The sequence below is a fragment of the Sesamum indicum genome, linkage group LG8 (assembly GCF_026168435.1).
Source record: "Sesamum indicum cultivar Baizhima isolate 11 linkage group LG8, ASM2616843v1, whole genome shotgun sequence".
In the NCBI taxonomy this organism is placed as follows: Eukaryota; Viridiplantae; Streptophyta; class Magnoliopsida; order Lamiales; family Pedaliaceae; genus Sesamum; species Sesamum indicum.
Window position 1 is genome coordinate 26,298,832 of NC_142664.1, and position 18,717 is coordinate 26,317,548.

At 35.7% G+C, this 18,717-nt stretch overlaps 2 protein-coding genes across 8 annotated transcripts; one reads left to right on the forward strand and one right to left on the reverse strand.

Annotated features, from left to right (window-relative positions):
• The first annotated feature begins 629 nt into the window (after positions 1 to 629).
• Positions 630 to 10,700, forward strand: LOC105168920 (T-box protein). 5 transcript variants are annotated; one of them, XR_016066674.1, is made up of 10 exons: positions 630 to 1,170; positions 1,566 to 1,643; positions 1,742 to 1,884; positions 3,313 to 3,383; positions 3,564 to 3,659; positions 4,345 to 4,437; positions 4,542 to 4,635; positions 7,859 to 8,085; positions 10,064 to 10,177; positions 10,395 to 10,700. XR_016066674.1 is itself a non-coding variant. In XM_011089128.3 (8 exons), exons 1-7 carry the CDS (start codon positions 709 to 711, stop codon positions 4,622 to 4,624), a joined length of 1,026 nt encoding a protein of 341 aa, XP_011087430.1. In that variant the 5' UTR covers positions 630 to 708; the 3' UTR covers positions 4,625 to 4,635; positions 5,269 to 5,530. The 5 variants fall into 5 exon arrangements, 1 of the variants encoding a protein (XP_011087430.1); XR_016066672.1 differs by having other exon boundaries at positions 7,859 to 10,177; XR_016066673.1 differs by having other exon boundaries at positions 10,064 to 10,700.
• On the reverse strand, positions 6,201 to 18,707 carry LOC105168919 (heparan-alpha-glucosaminide N-acetyltransferase-like protein (DUF1624)). Of its 3 annotated transcripts, XM_011089124.3 has the most exons (13): positions 18,313 to 18,700; positions 17,908 to 18,045; positions 17,744 to 17,825; positions 17,355 to 17,431; positions 17,150 to 17,265; positions 16,948 to 17,065; positions 9,766 to 9,882; positions 9,570 to 9,661; positions 8,987 to 9,053; positions 8,828 to 8,909; positions 8,648 to 8,739; positions 7,903 to 8,046; positions 6,201 to 6,607 (listed from the first exon to the last, which is right to left on the reverse strand). In XM_011089124.3, exons 1-13 carry the CDS (start codon positions 18,472 to 18,474, stop codon positions 6,461 to 6,463), a joined length of 1,434 nt encoding a protein of 477 aa, XP_011087426.1. In that variant the 5' UTR covers positions 18,475 to 18,700; the 3' UTR covers positions 6,201 to 6,460. The 3 variants fall into 3 exon arrangements, with proteins under 3 accessions (XP_011087426.1, XP_011087428.1, XP_088739361.1); XM_088883235.1 differs by lacking the exons at positions 6,201 to 6,607; positions 7,903 to 8,046 and adding an exon at positions 8,269 to 8,408 and having other exon boundaries at positions 18,313 to 18,707; XM_011089126.3 differs by lacking the exons at positions 16,948 to 17,065; positions 17,150 to 17,265 and having other exon boundaries at positions 18,313 to 18,701.
• Positions 18,708 to 18,717: the final 10 nt, after the last annotated feature.

The window sequence follows — 18,717 nt, forward strand, 5'->3', positions numbered from 1 at the left end:
ATATTTACCCACACCTATTTTGCAAGAAATTCACTAACTTTGCCTCTAGTTGGGATCCTGTCCATGTTGTTTTTTCCGGGTTTTGGGGGCAATACTTTAAACCACTTGGTTAATTGGATTGATCTTAGGTTTCATATACAAACATTTCTTCCGGCTTTTGTAAAATTATAGATATACTTCCTTAGAGGGAATGGATATGTTTTTGCTTAAACTTTTATAATGAATAAGGGTATATTTACAATTTACCATTACAACTTAAGGGATATATTGTTATTTTGCGAAAATTAGAAAGCTATTAGTTAATGAAATTGCATTCTGTATTAGACTGTGCTTACAAATCAATATATTCTAATAAAATTTCATATAAACAAATATGTTTTTAAATTGCGTTATATGTTGAATTGTGGTGTTAAATTGATATATTTATAATAAAAAATATATAAACAAATATGTTTTAATTTATTTTAATTATTGTTTCAAAAATTAAAAAGTGAAAATGAATATAAACAAATAGGCTACTAGTTTTTATTATTATTTATAAATTAAAAATATCCAAAAAAAACTCACTCAGAACATTTTAAATTGCGTTTTATTTTGGGTTATGGTGTAATTTTATTTATGTTGTTCAAACGAAGCTAATTTTGGAAATGAACTTCAGAGAAGAGAGAGAGAGAGAGAGAGAGAGAGAGAGGGAGTTGGAAGAGAGGAATGAGCAGCTCATCATCACTCTCACTCAAATTCGTCGTCCTCTTCTCCCTCTCTCTCGCCGGGGCTGCCTCCCTCACCACCGGCGCCACCGCCACTTTTCTGTTCCCTAGAAAGCCCAGAACGAAAGCTTCTTACACTCTCTCCCCAACAACCAGGCCCAAAGCCACCGTCTCGGACTTGCTCTCCCTTCTCGGCCCACCCCCGCAGGCGGAGTCCGTCAACTCTCAGGTTGCACGAGACCTCAGGTCATGCTTCAAATTCCTTGTTCCCTATAATCAAACCGTACCCGCTCGGCGGTCGTTGAGATCGAAACTGAGTCTATCGCGGAATCGGAGCGGAAAAGAAATAGATGAGTTGATTTTGTCGCCGCCAGCTCCTGTATTAGAGCTGGCTCGCCTCGCTGTTGACTCCGGCGCTGACCCTGGGGCGATTCACCGAACGCTTGATCCAACTATTATTCCTGTGAGCATTTTCATGTCTCTTTAAACCATTCTTTTGTTTCTTTTCCAGTTGTCTACTATATTACGTCTTGGTGTTGGCTGCATCTTACATTTAACCTGATTGATCTTGAAAATCTGGGCATTCCTCTTTGACCCTTCATGTGTTTATATTGCCAAGTACGTTAATTGAGCACATGCATTTCTGATTGTAACTTGTATGTTTAATGGGTATTAAATTGGAGTTGTAGAGAACTATGGTGCATTACAGACGCTATATCTGAAATGTTACTAGGAAATCTATTTTTGGAATAAAGTGTGTGGGCAATGTTGTTTATGACAGACGCAATCTGTGAAATGTTACTAGGAAATCAATATTTGGAATAAAGTGTGTGGGCAATGTTGTTTATGAAAATACAGGTTCCTGATGTTGAGGGATCAAATGAAGATCGGTGTGAGCTCACTAGAACTCCTTATGGGAGGCGATTTGTAAATGAGGTATGAGACATGGTGATAATAGCTTTTAATGTGGTGTTTGTTCGTCGTCTTTTCTCCAGTTCCTTAGTTAACGCAGTGTGAAAGTTCCATTTTTGTAGGGGTTGAATTCTTACCTAGAATTCTTGTTTGAAATTATTGTTGAGCGTGGTCCCAGCGTAGGGCTGCATGTATCTCTGAGTCGCTATGACTTTTTCCATGGTCACCTTTTCCTTGCCAAGGAATCTGGAAGACTTGGTATTTTGTAAGTTGAAACATGAAGCAACTCTCTTATTTAGAGATTTTTGCAGGTTAGGATATGAAGTCGTGCATGAACTAATTTGTTATCTTCACGTGTCAGTAATTTTGTACTTGTAATTTATAACCCTAATGGTTGAGAAGTAAAAGGAAATTGTAGACGAATTCTTTCAGGTAACTTATCAAACTAGTTTGATATGAATTTACTGAATAATCTGTAGTATTGTTTTAGTTAAAACTTAAGTGATAAGGTGAGGTGTGTAATTGGAGCTCACCTAAGTACTTCTTGATGTGAATGTTGCTTTTCTTGTATGCTAGTCATTGTTGTTTGTAGATTTTTCGAGTTATATATATACCTTTCCAACTTAGTACTTTATCAAAATGGATCATGCAGCACTTTGATTGGCTTTAGAGGTATTCATTAGTAAAGCAGTGAACCCCAGAGCTGTTATGATACTTATTTGTGACTTTGCACTTTACACTTGTTTACCACAAACCTGTATGGATGGAGCTGCAGTGTGGTTAAAAAGCTGTGCATCAACCATTAGTAAACAAAGGCAGGACTTGCTTCACTGAGTTAATGGGACTACTCTGAGAAACTCTGAACTAGTTTAGAAGTGGGTACTGACAAGAAGGTCCCACACTGTTAAAAAGGAATCACTAATGTGATTCTGCTGAAATCAACATGAAGTGCGTAATCTATCCATATGTCTTAACTATTGTAAATGTATGAAACTTTCTCTGAATTTGTGGTCCAATAGCCTTGTGATAGTTCTAATGACAATTATGTTAATACTTAATAAACATTGTTATTAACACGTGAGATTCTTGGTTAGAAATTTTTATTAGGATTTAAAGTTATTGGTCATTTAACTTATCAGAATATGCAAAGTTTCTTTGAATTATGTGACCAAGTCTAATGAAATTATCTCAATTTGTTTGGTAAATATTTATAATTTCTCCACTTTACGCGTTAACAATCCATATAATATAAATATTTTCTGAAATATGATATTAATATTATATTATTTTTTAATAATAAAACTACAAAGAGTTTTGAAGTTTTCTTGCAATTCTTTTGTCCAACTTAAGTATAACTTTTGTATTGTTAATTTTTATTGCAATTATGAAAATAACATCATTGTTGTCTCCTAAAACTGTATTATAACACTAAAAATAGCTTTGAAGGTTTTTGTTATTTAGCAGCAATTATTGTAAATAATTGCTTAGAAGTATTAAGCACGATCATGATATTTTCCTTTAATAAAACTGAGAACATGGCAAACCTATGTACCTCTTACTAGTCATCATAAAAATGTACAAGGAGTGTGCTCAGAGAAAGAGACTACGACTGATGCCTAGGTTTTGTCTTTTCCCAAAGCTAATATCTGGTTATAATATCTTATTTCTGAGTTCATGATGCACATTTTTACAGGTTTCATGCAAAGGAGTACCCTGCCTATGACAAAGAACTTTTTCCTTGCAATATGGGCTATTGCCAAGTAGGTAAGTTAGTTAAAGAAGTATACTGTGGAAGATTAATGTCAATCGATTATTCTTTGCCAGTCAAGTGATCTTTTAAAATACTGCTGCTAGGAATCATCAGGGGAAGACGTACATGTAGAATTGGGATGAGAATCTTTTATTGTTGTGTAAATCTTTAACTGAGCAATTGGTTTCTCTCAGGATCTAATGTTCCTTATGATGATTCAATGAATTTGAGAAATATCTTGTGGCTTGCTCCATTGCCAAGTAGTTCTTCGAATGCATGGCTGGCACCAGGTATCTATTCTCACCTTGTCTAATTGGGTAAATTTGTACTGCTAGTAATGACAATTCACAATATTATGTTGATTTGAGTGAACTATATCTCCTGTTTTTCTTAGCAAAATCTTTTGGGTTATGGGGTATTTCCTGAATCAAGCACTATAACCACTCATGATTGCTTGTGCAACTATCGCACTTTCTGTAATAAACCTGCAATGACTCGTTATAAAATTTCATTATCTGTAAAATACTTAAGGTAGTAAATGTAGGTAAATAACGGAATCATTGGTTAGAAAAGAACAAAAGTTAATGAACAAAAGAGAATTAAGACAAACTAGAGATGCTTGTTAAAATTGTTACATTGAAGAGAAGAATGCATGGATGGTCCTCCTTGTAAGCTTGACTCATATTCTGTGTTATATGTCCTTGTGCTTTTAGTCATTACCTTTCGATGTATTTTCTTAGTACCAAAAAGGCTTATATGGGAATCTCTTTCTGAGTGTCGGCCTTGAAGGCCTTTCCTTTAGTTATATTTATATATATCGAAGGGATATAAGTTTTGTAATTTTCAGAAAAATCTTATTTTATGTTATTGTTTCTGCACTTTTGAGATGAATAATTTGTTGGATTAGAAAACAGACCTTGGATGTTTTTGCAGTCTCATAAGGTCTTTGACTTCGTAAAACATTCTTATCTGCAGGAGTCTTAGTTGTCCTGGATGCGCACCCTGAAGGAATCATTTTCCAAGATCTCATACCTGAATATGTAAATTTTGCAAGGACACTATATGAAGGTTTGACTTATTATGTAATTCTGCAAACTATACATATCTCTGCATCACCATTCTTGGAGATTATAAGAACCAAGATGTAATGGAAGTGTTGTGTCGTTTTCCAGAGGATTTTGGGGAAGTCGTGCTTGATGTAAACTACTTGAATGTAGGAGCTGAAGCGCCCAAATTCCAAATTTTCATCTGCTGAGACATCTGAAGGTAAGTTGTGATTGGTTCTCCAAATTAGGTATCTTTTTTGGTTCGGCATAACTGACTGCATTTCTATGTTTTGTCGGTCCCTAAGGCTATCATATGGTTGGGCTGGTTAGTTTACTGGATGAAACTTAATAGAACGGGTTATTCTGTTAAATTTGTTTATTACTTTTTATTGACAAACGGATAATAGTTGTAAAACTTATCCTGTAGGTTTCTTAGTAATTGTGGTAAGTTGTGTTACTGAGAAACGTAAGACAGTTCTTCTGTTCCCCCGTCAATTGAACGTTAAAGATGATTATTTTTTTCATTTTTAGTGAGTTGCTGCAAAGTCTGACAATCTGCTTATAAATGACTATAGTTGTTGTTCTTGTTGTGTGTGTGTTTATATATATAAACAATTGTAGTTGTCGGTGAATGGTGGGTTTGGATTAACGGAACACATGATAAACAATAGTTAGACACCTGTGTCTATTGTAATAAGTTTTGTGTGCGGACAATCTAACTAGTCATTCTTGTTTCTACATAACAATGGTGTGTATATTTTCTCTTTACATTGAACAATATGTGTTTAAATTGACGTATTTTTTGCAAAATTTTTATTCCGATTCCCGATAACTATGTGTCGTTGTTTATCAGATAACAGGGATTTGAATAGAAGAGGATCTGCAAAGTATTTGTATATAGGAATTCTTGTTTTGTTGTCAAAACTTTGTTTCCAGAACTATTAACAACAGGGATTTGAATAGAAGAGGATCTGCAAAGCATTTGTATATAGGAATTCTTGTTTTGTTGTCAAAACTTTGTTTCTAGAACTATCACTCGTTTTCTACTTGCATTGAAAGATGTGGACATTATGGAAGTTCAAATCTATTCAATATCATCAAACCATATAATTTTATAGTTTCTGTTTCTATTTGGATATGTTGGATAACGCATTCGATTATGAAACTATTATTTTGGTCATGCCTATCCATCATATTTCTCTATTGGGCGTTTGTAATATGATTTGAGAACCTATGTTATGTACTTTTGGTTCTATGATATGCTGAATATTCAAAACATTAGGTTTACTGTGTTGGTTTCGGATTAGGTTTAACAGGTCAAGTAGTGTGCCCATAAATGAACTCTGCCACGGTCAATGCATATTTGATGTATTTAAATAGTATAAAATATTTTTATGGTATAACAAACATATTTAAATATAATGAATTAATAAAGTCAATAAAAGCTAACGAAAAGTAATTCCTAAATTACTGAAAAATAACAAGTAACATTAAATAGGGTTAATTATATTTACACCCTCTCCAAAAATGTTAAATTATATTTTTTCTAGGAATTTTGAAATTATACTTACACTCCCTCTGAAACTTCGCTATTTACATTTGACTCTTTTCTATTAGAATTTGGACTGATGTAAGCAAAGAAAAATATATAAATTTTTTATTTTGCCCCCTCCTTTAAAATGTATGCATCTTGCTACTCCAAAGGTCAAGAGTAATTAGGGACAAGGAACTCAGAAGGAAAAAAAATATCTTAATGCTAGAAAGTGGTAGAAAAACTTTCCTAGATGATGAAATGAGTGGTGATACTGATAACTAAAATGCCATAAGGATAATTTTTGGATACACACATATGTACATATTGCTTCCTATCCACATGACACTAATATCAAACGGAAAGCAAAAATGCAAATCAACAACCGATAGCCTAAAGTTTTTGAATTCTTGTAATAGATAAAATTCGTTCCCACAACAATACTGGATTCAATTAATTTAAGATCAGTTCGTCTTGAGGTCACCAAGCTGTGAAGCACTTGATGAGCAACTAGTTAAAGCTTCCAATATATGGACAATCTGTGCAATATGCCGGCAACAATACCCCAGAACAGTATTTCAGCGAAGATAACATAAAGTAGGATTCCAACTCTTCTTGAATGCCAGACCTTAATGAAAATGTGCTTCTGAATCCAATGTATCTGCAGACATACAGGCTTAAAATGTTGGAAGTGAAATAAAGCAAAGAGGGGTGATGCAAACTATTCTTGAGATGTAGCAGTTGCACAAAAAATGTCCACTCTCTCAGATTTTTCAATGACTAGATGAATGATATTTCACTATAGGCCCTATTTTTATGAAAAGTTGGATTTATTGACTAATCGTGCTGCAATCGTATGGAAACTGGAAAACTTATAAAACAGATATGGTCCTCACGGTAAGCCAAGAGTAAATCTACTAAGACTCATACTTTGTTTTCTCTAAATCAAGCATTTTCAGTCTACTCTAGCTGAAGTCTGGCCATATATAGTTAGTGTGTAACTGATAAACTTCGTCGGTAATATCTGTTTAGCTAGTACATGCACAAAAACATGAAGCAAGTCATAGATGTTAAAACTAATAATGTGTAATGCGTAACAACCACCTTGTTAGCAAAAGAGAGCGACTGGTTCAGATTTATTGACATTAAGGAAAGCACTTCCAAATATGTATTGTTCGCATAGGAAGAAAATCAATTTCTTGGTCGTCCAAAAAGTAAAGACTGTTGCACTTTCTTCAGCAGAAACAAAATAACTGTTACCAATAGTGCTGCATCTAAAACAGTTTCACTTCAAAGAATTCTTGAAACAATTACACAACAAAATTGTGACATGTCTTTGTTACTATAACAGAAAATTCAGAATTTCATGGAAGAACGAACCGCATAAAACTTTGTCACCATGTTATCAAATATCTTGTCTATAATGGAGAAATTTAGTATACCCTTGTCAACATTGAAGAGCAACATGCAAATCCTCTTACTAAAGCAGTGTTATCAGACAAGTTGAAGTAATTAAAAATAACATCAGCATTTCAAATTAAATAGAGGTGTAAAAAATAATGATTGTAATGCGAACATGCAAAATACATAGTGGGGCTAAAAGTGTAGAATTAGGACTTATGTCTTCAGCATTTACTGTTGAAGAGTTTGGTGGTACAAAAAGTTGGGGTAAATGTTGAAACAAAGGACTAACCGTTGGTGATGTTTTTGTCTTGTGGTCGTTTCATGTCTATGTAATGGCCTTGTATATAACAAATCAGTGTGCAAATTTCATTGAACAAACATTATTAGTTGCATATTTCATCTCTATTTTGTTCATTTCATTTCTCTGAACATCTGAATTAAATCTTCCTCGTGCAATTCTTGATTGCTTGAGCAAGTCACAACCTAACCTTTTGATCATTTTCTCCAGAATGATACTATTAATACCCAACAATAAGTAACTTGCAAACTTACCAATGTATTATGAGGATCATCATAATACCAACCATTGACAAATCCTGCAAAGATACCTTCAGCTGCCATCACATAAACCAGCATAGCGTTCATTCCAATCCATTCCAATGGCAGAAAGGGGTACTTAAAATTCCATATATCAACCTGGCGAAGAAGAGGGTTAATCTAGTCAGGTGAAGACAGGTATGGTCAGACTTCTCATGAGTCCTACAATATGAATTGTTTTCTATTTTCAACTACTTCCAGTAAATTGTCAGATAGACTAAGATAGATAGCTTTAAGTGGAGGCCCTCTTACCCAAAGTGATTCAGTTGCTGCATATTACTGTATAAAATTTCATCCCTTATGCTACGATGTTTGCTACCAAAATAGAGAGTCACGGGTTGTTCAAAACCTTGTCAGACCTTTAAGCAAAGGCCACTGTGGTGTACGTTTTGGCTTCTGAAAGTGAATTGGTTGGTGTACAACCAGTGCTCTTGGATTTCAAACAGCAATAAACCAGGGTCCTGATATTTAAGGGCTTTAATGTTACAAGGACAAGGATTCATGAATGACAATCTATGACTAACCGAATGCAACATTATGTCTCTTTCTCAAAAGAATTACTGTAGCAATCTAAGGCGAAAGTACCACACCAGGAAATCATCAGACAAAGACATGAACCAATGATTTTTAATTAGCAGAAAATATCACTATTAAGAATTTAAATTGAGACATGGAGGCTATTATCTTTTAGATTTTGTACCATTATGTAGAAAGCCGAGAACACTAATGCTGCTACTCCAGATGTTACACAAACATAGCTGAGCGTGTACAGTTGTTTATTTAGAGGAATTGCTGCAATAGAAGATTTTCATTATAATGATAAAAAATAAAAGAAAGAGAGAGATGCACCAATCGCCATTTCACGGTCTTCCAAACTTACCATCCGTAAAATGAAGAATAATTCCTAGAATGAGAAGGCCAAGCCCCATGATAGTCCAATGTTGAAGTCTAGACGAATGACCCTAGAATCATATCACATCAAATCGCAGCAACAATAAATTTTGTGAAAAAAAATGCTATTATACAGTTTGGGGCAGACCTTCATATGTACAAGAACATGACCAAAATGAACTCCAAAAATTGTGGACAGGATAGCAGAAATTGAGCTGCACTTAAAAACCAAAATAGCATACAGTGAATCAATGGAAATTCAGCACTGTAAAGTCATTTGCAAGACTTCCTCAGAGCTGGATGGGGACATGTCTTGCAATGTTAGCAGCAAGAGTCAAGCTAGTTGATTCATGAGATTATGAGAAATTTATGGAGTAAAATTCTCAGGAATAACTGCATGCTCAAGTAAACAGTAAACAGCCTGTTGTTTTGTTATTTCTCCGATTTTCCTCTCCAGGATGGGCCATTTAAACTCTGCTATTTGTTTCTACTCTATTGATTTTGAGTTACTGATTGAATGACATCGCATGTATGCTTATGTTAATCAAACACAGTAACAACCTAGATCAATCTGAATATATAGCAAATAGATTTAGTGCTTAGCAAAAATGAGATACGGTTTCCAACATATAACTTTGACCTGACACAGGGTTGTAATCCAACCCTAGGACCAGTTAGCAGGAGCAATTAATTTCCTTGTTATGTTGATAAGGTAAAGAAACACAACCCACCTTAGAATCCCTTCAGGTTCAAAAGGTGCCCAACACCACGGTGGAGCATCAGCCCGGAAAGGTCCCTCATGAGGGGAACTATTCGTGCAAGCCTGCATAACTTCAGCTCATAAATTACCTAGGGCGATCAAACCGCTAATGGCAAGTATCAGATGAAGTAAGAAAAGGAGGATCAGCATCCAACACAATTACTTACTTTGGATCTCTTCCAAGCTGGATGGGGATACATGTGATTGATTCCAAGCACCTTTCTATCTATATAGCCCACTGCATTACAAGGAGGATCCAGCTTTCCTCTCACGTTACAAGCCACCTGAATATCAAAATTTCTTCTCCTAACAATTGATAATACACATAAAAGATAACAAGGGATGACAATGATCAAATTCCTCTATTCTCCTCATCTTTTGAGTATAAAGATTTGCTACGTAGAATAAAAGCCATTAAAGGAAAAGACTGCACAATTATCAGAAATGATCTTGATAATGGAACAGATTTCAAGCAGAGAAGCATGCGAAGTCACAAGCAACTGGAGGCATCTGTACAATTTTCAGATCTTGCTTTTGCCAACTAGCAAGTTGCAGGAATCGCCATCGAAAAACTTAGAGGTGTTAGTTACATTTGATTCTCATTTTTCTATCTTCAATTATATTGTCGTGCTTTCTGTTTTTGTATTGGTTTTTGTGTGGAACTTAGAATATGTTTAGATTAGTTCATGTGGTTGTATTTAATTGTCCATTGATAGAATCGCATTTTGTACTTATTTCATATAATATTTTAGCCTATTTTGTGATCAAATACTCCTAATTAAATATTATTTTGCAGCATTAGGACAAAAGAATTGGAAAATGAAGAAAAGCACCAAAATGGAAATTCAAACAAGACTCAAACTCAAATTCTGGCAAGAGTTTGGAACTGCTTGGACCACCTCTGATGAAGGAAGAGTTTAACTAGGATTATAATTTTATCTCTATAAGTCTTTTAGTTCAACTAGGAATCTACTTCTAATCCTAGTAGAACTAGGTATCTAGCTATTATAAATAGGTGATGTAATTCATTTTAAGAGACAACTTTTGAACTCTTCTATTTCTCTACGTTTTTATATTATTTTGCTTTTCATGCGTTCTTCCATGAGCATGTCTAGCTAAATCTCTCATTCCGGTTGAAGACTTGGTGAACGCTTAAATCCAACGGGTTGTGAGATCTAATTTATGCTTTCTACTTTTATTCATATTGGTACTTGTGTTGTTCTCTGTGCTTTTATTACAAATAATCTGATTTATTGTCAAGAATATTTGCCTAGCCAATTGAACTTTCAAATCCGTAATTGTTTGTTTAGTTCGATAACTAGTGGTAACACAACATAATTGATTATGTAGAAGTTTTCGATTATGTTGTGGGGAATGCACAATCTAACTTAAATAAATCCTCGTAGGAATTTATTGGTTAGAATTGGGCCTTTCTAGTTCTTAATGCTGTCGGTAAATTAAATCTTGAGGACGTTCCCAAGGTTGTTTACTGATTAGGGATTTAGTCAACGGACGTTCCTTGGCTATCCACAAGGTAAGGAAAGGTGAGGTTGTTAGGTCGTACCAATGGCCATAACCAATTTATCTATCATGAATAATTGTTATCTTTGCATCTATGATCAACCGTGGAATTAAGTGTGATCCTATCTTTAACTGGAATACTCTTCTCTTATATTTATCTCTTCTAATTTTATTAGCTTTTTAGTTTTATTCTTCTTCCAATCAAAACTCCCCCTAATTATTTTCGTTTTTGAAGGAATTAATTTAAAACCAATCTCTGTGGATTCGACCCTACTCACACATCTACAAAAGTGTTCGTAGGAATTATTTTTGGTGGATTCGACGACCATCAAATTTTGGCGCCGTTGCCGGGGATTGGTGTCTTTAAATTAATTTCTTTTTCTAGTTACTTGGTTTTATGCCACGTTCTTCTCGTACAGGTGAACTTAAATTTGACCCAGAGATCGAGAAAACTACTCGTAGACTCCGAAAAGAAACCAAGCAACACAAGGAAGAGGCTTCTACTTCTTCCAAACCAGCAGCAGACTCTGAGTTAGACGTGTCCACGTCTAACAACTCTAGAGACGAAGTCATGGCCCAAAATCCCGAACGAACGATCAAAGAGATGACTTCGCTTGACTTAAATCAACAACCACTCTGCATTGAATATCCTAATTTAGATGTTGATTTTGAACTTAAATCCGGTCTCATCCACTTACTTCCCATTTTTCGTGGCCTTGCAGGTGAAGACCCACACAAACACCTCAAGGAATTTCATGTGGTGTGTTCCGGCATGAGACCTCAAGGAGTCACCGAAGAACAAGTCAAGCTAAGAGCTTTTCCATTCTCATTGGGCGATAAAGCAAAAGATTGGCTCTACTCCTTACCTTCGGGATCTATTCTTAGTTGGAACGAGCTCAAGAAACTATTTCTTGAGAACTACTTCCCCGCTTCAAGGACTACAAACATCCGGAAGGAAATAAGTGGAATACGCCAATTCTCCGGTGAAAGTTTCTATGAGTATTGGGGGAGATTCAAACAATTGATGGAGAGTTGCCCTCATCACCAAATTCCCGACCATCTTCTAATTCAATATTTTTATGAAGGATTGTCTGAGGCAAATAGAAGCTTGGTGGATGCAGCTAGTGGAGGTGCTTTGTATGACAAAACTCCCAGCGAAGCACGCAAACTAATCACAACCATGGCGGCTAATAATCAACAATTCGGTAGTAGAAACGACAACCCCCCACAAAGGGTAAACGAGGTAAGTACTTCTATTGATGAACGTTTAGATAAACTTACTTCTCTTGTTGAAAAATTTATAGGGGGAAGCATTCAACAAGTCAAAACTTGTGGGATATGTACATCTTCGGGACATTACACCGACGCTTGTCCTACACTTCACGAAGAATCAATCGAACATGCTGACACCGTCGGTGGATTTTTTGGGCAACAACAAAGGAGACATGACCCATTTTTCAATACCTACAACCCTGGATGGAGAGATCACCCAAATTTGAGGTATGACAATCAACCTCAAAACTTTCAAAGAGTTCCACACCAACCACCACCACCACCACCTCAAACCAATCCCAATAATGGTACGCCCTTGGAGGATATCGTGAAGACACTCGCCTTGAGCACCCAACAATTCCAACAAGAAACTCGCTTGAGCATACAAAATTTGGAATCTCAAATGAGCCATCTGGCCTCCTCCGTTAGCCGTTTGGAGTCTCAAGGTAAGTTTCCCTCCCAAACTATTATTAATCCTAAACAAAATGTTAGTGCTATTACCTTGTGCAGTGAAAAAAAGCTACAACTCGAAAATAGCACTAGGCGTGGGCACGCACAACAGGGCAAAACAGAGGATGCATTCGAAATTCCTCCAAAAGAAATTGAAAAACCCAACCAAGTCAGCGAGGACAATTCCAAGGTGTTCATGTCCAAACCCCCCTTCCCAGAGAGATTATCCAAGTCCAAAGAGGAGGAAGAGGAAAAGGAGATTCTTGAAACTTTACTCAAAGTTGAGGTAAATATTCCCCTACTTAATGCAATTAAACAAGTACCTCGCTATGCAAAATTTCTCAAGGAATTGTGCACCAACAAATCCAAATTGAGAGATAATGAAAGGGTAAGTATGGGAGAAAATGTATCTGCCATTTTTCAACGAAAACTACCTCCTAAATGCAATGATCCAGGTACGTTTTCTATCCCTTGCAAAATTGGAAAGATTGGAATAGAAAAAGCAATGTGTGATTTGGGTGCTTCTATCAATATTATGCCTCTTACCATTTATGAATCTTTAAATGTTGGCCCATTGAAAAAAACGGGGGTTATTCTTCAACTTGCTGATCATTCCGTAGTTTACCCCAAAGGAGTTCTTGAGGATGTACTTGTGCAAGTTAATGAATTGGTTTTTCCTGCTGATTTTTATGTGCTTGATATAAGGGGGGATATTTCTCCTAATTCTACATCCATCTTGCTAGGAAGACCATTTCTTAAAACCTCAAAAACCAAAATTGATGTTGATGCCGGAATTCTCTCTATGGAATTTGATAATGAGGTTATGAGTTTTAAAATTGGTGGCGCCATGAAATATTCTAATGATGTGCATTCTATTTTTCTCATTGATTTTATTGACCCTTTGGTGCAAAAAAATGCTATGTTCGATGGTGGAGGAGCATTTAAGACAGCAATTACCGAAAGTCTCACCTCGAATCCAAAAACTTACAAGAATAAAGTCTTTCACGACAAAATAAGTTCGAGGAAGAAGTCATACATGGACCGCCAAGTTCTCCTAAATCCACACCATCACCGGGTGCATTACATAGAAGAAGTGGATTTAGAGTGTCTAACTCATTTGAGTTGAGCCACAACAACGTCTAGCCAAAGACGCTAAAGAAAGGCGCTTCTTGGGAGGCAACCCATGTCCTTTTATTTTTCTCAATTGTTTATTTCTCTCTTCTTGTGAATGTTGTTATACCACTAAAATCGATTTTTTTGCAGGTATGAACATCCACAAGGAACTCTTCCTCTCATCCAAGGTCTCACAATTCTCGAGCTCCTACAGTTACCCCCGAATCACTAAGGGACGCTCTCTTTCTCTCTTTCTCTTATTTTATCGTCCTAAATATGCATGCTTACCACATTGGGGACAATGTGGAATTAAGTGGGGGGAGGGTGTTTTGATTGCTTTGATAGAAAATGAGTCTTGGTGAATTAATTATTTTGATTGATGCTTGCCACCCCTTCCATAATTGTTGAAGCAAATATCACTTTATCTTGTCCTCACACTAGCTTTATGATCAAAGACTTAGGCTAATCAAGTAATAATTTGGTAATGTGTGATAAGGATGTGCATCTAATGACTCCTGACAACTTACGGTTAAGAACTTATTTTTGCAAATGGTGATTTGATTTGAAAATTGAATGTGGAAAATTGGTGGACATAACCTACCTAGAGAGGAATTTTGAGCTTATACACTCATGAAAATCTACAATTTTTTCTTTTCTTGAGAGATAATGCTTCATGATTTTGTCTTCCTAGAACTTGCTTTGAACCATATTGAGGCCACATCTTTATGCATACACTTGAAAATGATAAAGGCACTAGGATAAAACCCCCTTTAGCTTAAAAAGACCACCTACATACAAATCCCCTTAGTAAGCCCATTTGAGCCTTATAAGCCTTAATTTCTTGTTATGCAACCCTATGTATAAACAAACTCTACCGTCTTTTTATTATCCTTGTTTGGCCCTTCCAAGGACTAGTAGAGCGTCAAAGAACAAAGATGTATTCTAAGTATATGTTTTGACATTAAATGGGGGGATATCTCAATTATTGTAAAGGACGTTTATGAGCTAACATGTCACATGACAATCTCGTTCTATGCCTTAATAGACAAAGAAAGAGAAAAAAAAAAAAAAAAAAGAAAAAAAAAAGAAAAAAAAAAGAGAAGAAAAAGAAAATTCTCTCTTCGAAAGAAAGGCATAGTTCAAGTCGAGGAAAGTGGGACATGAAAGAGCATGAGATAAATTAATTTTGAAAAGCTTGGATTCCTACATCTATTACTTGGTGCTCTAATTTAGTTCCTTGGATTTTCACCTCATTTTTCCTTATTCTTCCTACCCCCAAACCAAAGCCCCATTACAACCAAAATATAAGACCTCTTGATTCAAGTGTGTGCATATTTATAAGTGGTGGAGATTTTGGTGTATAATCAAGCCTATGGTGAAGCATTTTCATAACAAGCATTTGAGCGAAACACTCAACAACCAAAAACACTCGAGAGATTGGGAGATATGAGAACATAGTCCACTTGTTTTCCATGCTTAGTTTTCATGAAGATCATCTAGTGAAAATTTGTTTAAAGCTTGCTGAGTTGTCTTTTATCATATGATGTACTATTCTTTGAACACTTAACTAGATTCTTGCTTGTTACTTTCGTCTGCGACCCATAAAGTTTGGAATGAATTTCTTCAACTATTTTATCTCTATCTCTTTGCATCGAGGACGAGCAAAGGGTTAAGTGGGGGGATATTTGATAGAATCGCATTTTGTACTTATTTCATATAATATTTTAGCCTATTTTGTGATCAAATACTCCTAATTAAATATTATTTTGCAGCATTAGGACAAAAGAATTGGAAAATGAAGAAAAGCACCAAAATGGAAATTCAAACAAGACTCAAACTCAAATTCTGGCAAGAGTTTGGAACTGCTTGGACCACCTCTGATGAAGGAAGAGTTTAACTAGGATTATAATTTTATCTCTATAAGTCTTTTAGTTCAACTAGGAATCTACTTCTAATCCTAGTAGAACTAGGTATCTAGCTATTATAAATAGGTGATGTAATTCACTTTAAGAGACAACTTTTGAACTCTTCTATTTCTCTACGTTTTTATATTATTTTGCTTTTCATGCGTTCTTCCATGAGCATGTCTAGCTAAATCTCTCATTCCGGTTGAAGACTTGGTGAACGCTTAAATCCAACGGGTTGTGAGATCTAATTTATGCTTTCTACTTTTATTCATATTGGTACTTGTGTTGTTCTCTGTGCTTTTATTACAAATAATCTGATTTATTGTCAAGAATATTTGCCTAGCCAATTGAACTTTCAAATCCGTAATTGTTTGTTTAGTTCGATAACTAGTGGTAACACAACATAATTGATTATGTAGAAGTTTTCGATTATGTTGTGGGGAATGCACAATCTAACTTAAATAAATCCTCGTAGGAATTTATTGGTTAGAATTGGGCCTTTCTAGTTCTTAATGCTGTCGGTAAATTAAATCTTGAGGACGTTCCCAAGGTTGTTTACTGATTAGGGATTTAGTCAACGGACGTTCCTTGGCTATCCACAAGGTAAGGAAAGGTGAGGTTGTTAGGTCGTACCAATGGCCATAACCAATTTATCTATCATGAATAATTGTTATCTTTGCATCTATGATCAACCGTGGAATTAAGTGTGATCCTATCTTTAACTGGAATACTCTTCTCTTATATTTATCTCTTCTAATTTTATTAGCTTTTTAGTTTTATTCTTCTTCCAATCAAAACTCCCCCTAATTATTTTCGTTTTTGAAGGAATTAATTTAAAACCAATCTCTGTGGATTCGACCCTACTCACACATCTACAAAAGTGTTCGTAGGAATTATTTTTGGTGGATTCGACGACCATCATCCATGGCGTCACTTTTATGCATTTTGTACATTGTTCTAGGATTGAGGGTAGTATCACATCAATGTCTCATAAAATTGACATAGTTTTATTTTATATATGCATATATGTATGTGATTGTGTATACAGGGTATATTCCGTAATGGTTGAAGTCAAAAAGGGCTTACAGTTAGAACTTTCCCAAAATCAGAACTGTCTGTATTTTGCACCGTGAATTGCCAATCTGGAACGTAAGTTCCATACAGTGTGCCCAAATAAACAGTCAAAACACATGCCCCAACCATCCTGCAACTCGTAAACATTATTGAACTGAAAGTTTTCAAAGACATAAATGACTACCCACTAATAGAGATCATAGGGCATACTCACCAATGCCAAAAATATAGCTTGAATACAGAGAATTTTCCAGGTAATAGGCCCTTTGTCAGGGAATTTCTTGTTGCGATTTCAACAAATGAAACTACTAAATAGGCAAGCGCTATTCTCTGAAAAGCACTGAATATTAGTTTCTTACTAAACCTTCAAGCCGTCAAGATATATCAATCCAAATCTTAAAGGAAGTCATGCAACTTACCTGAAGAATTCCACACCACCTTATCTTTTTCATGTCAACCCCATATGTTAGTTTGTCGGGGGCATGTGAAAAACCTCCTAAAAAGATCAACAACCAACGGGTCACCTCCATATATAGAAGCAAACCACTATTTCTTTGTTATTTTTGTTTTTGCTAGTCCGAAAAGAGTAGCTGAATATTAGTGTTTCCTCTTAGAATGTTCTTAAGATATGATAGTTCAGAAGAAAATTGATATAAATATCGGGAAGTAGGGATGAAAAGAACTGTCAGTTGAACTGTAATTTTCGTATTCAAAGCGGCAAGTTTCCTATAGGAGATCTTATAGATTGTAATACAATTAGAGAGTTAAGAATATGCAGATGACACAGAGATTAAACCAAAGAACTAACCTTGTAAAAGGAGTCCCCAAAAGAGAAGCTTTAAAGTTCTTAAAATCACTTTACTGATAGCAGTTATCCTATCTTGTATTCTCTGCACATATGAATCAGCGGCAAATGCATGAGAATAATAGAAATACTTCAATGATCAAACACAGGAAGCAGAGACCACTAACCTTGAATGCAAGTGGAATGGCCATTCCCACAATAAATAGAAAGAATGGCATCACAAAATCAGCAAGATTGCAACCATTCCATGGGGCATGCCCAATCACGGGCCATTCTCCGCCAGCATCATCAACCAAGATCATTAACTGCAGTTCAATATCAGAAAGTACAAGAGATGTTCATAATAACCATGAAAAATAGTAGTATAGTAGAAGCACACGAATGAAACATTAATAGAAGATTTCATCATTTATTAATACTGTCAACTTCAATAAATTCTGTCAGTTAACAGCAGCAGCAAAAACGCACAAGAGAACAGCATACACAAAGAAAGAAAGGAAGAAGCAGAGGTGGAAAAGCAAGCGAGAATTGAGATAGCTACAGCTACACAACACAAAATTAAAGAGATTTACCGCGACAGTGAGACCTCTAAAGATATCCAGCGAAGCCACCCGCTTTGGCTTGCTAATTTGCTGAGGCTTTGCCTTTTCTTCTTCTTCTTCTTGCAATTTTGGAGCTTCCGTGGGAAGAATAAGATGGCGATGATGATCGACATCCTCTTTGATATCCGTCATATGGCAGCTGTTGCTGTTGCTCACTGTGAGAGTCTATTATCACCTCTCAACCAGCCTCCCTCAACTGCGTCTGCCTCTGGCTGTGTGCGTATTCAACAAATTTTCTGTTGAAAATGCGTCTCTACTCTATCATTTCCTTCATTGTCGTCTTCTTCCCAATCCGACAAACGCCGCTTGCGTGCGAATTCATCACATAACCACATACCATACCACTCTGAGATGTCCCATTTTTGCTACTCTTCA

What these genes read in the sequence shown, in the direction of transcription:
- LOC105168920 (XM_011089128.3), top strand. Translation starts at nt 709, where the DNA reads ATGAGCAGCTCATCATCACTCTCACTCAAATTCGTCGTCCTCTTCTCC. An exon ending in GGAGGCGATTTGTAAATGAG is followed by an intron (nt 1,644 to 1,741) that starts GTATGAGACATG and finishes CCATTTTTGTAG; the next exon opens with GGGTTGAATTCTTACCTAGA. An exon ending in TGCAAGGACACTATATGAAG is followed by an intron (nt 4,438 to 4,541) that starts GTTTGACTTATT and finishes GTCGTTTTCCAG; the next exon opens with AGGATTTTGGGGAAGTCGTG.
- LOC105168919 (XM_011089124.3), bottom strand. Translation starts at nt 18,474, where the DNA reads ATGACGGATATCAAAGAGGATGTCGATCATCATCGCCATCTTATTCTT. An exon ending in TTAGAGGTCTCACTGTCGCG is followed by an intron (nt 18,046 to 18,312) that starts GTAAATCTCTTT and finishes ATTGAACTGCAG; the next exon opens with TTAATGATCTTGGTTGATGA. An exon ending in AAGCTATATTTTTGGCATTG is followed by an intron (nt 17,066 to 17,149) that starts GTGAGTATGCCC and finishes TACGAGTTGCAG; the next exon opens with GATGGTTGGGGCATGTGTTT.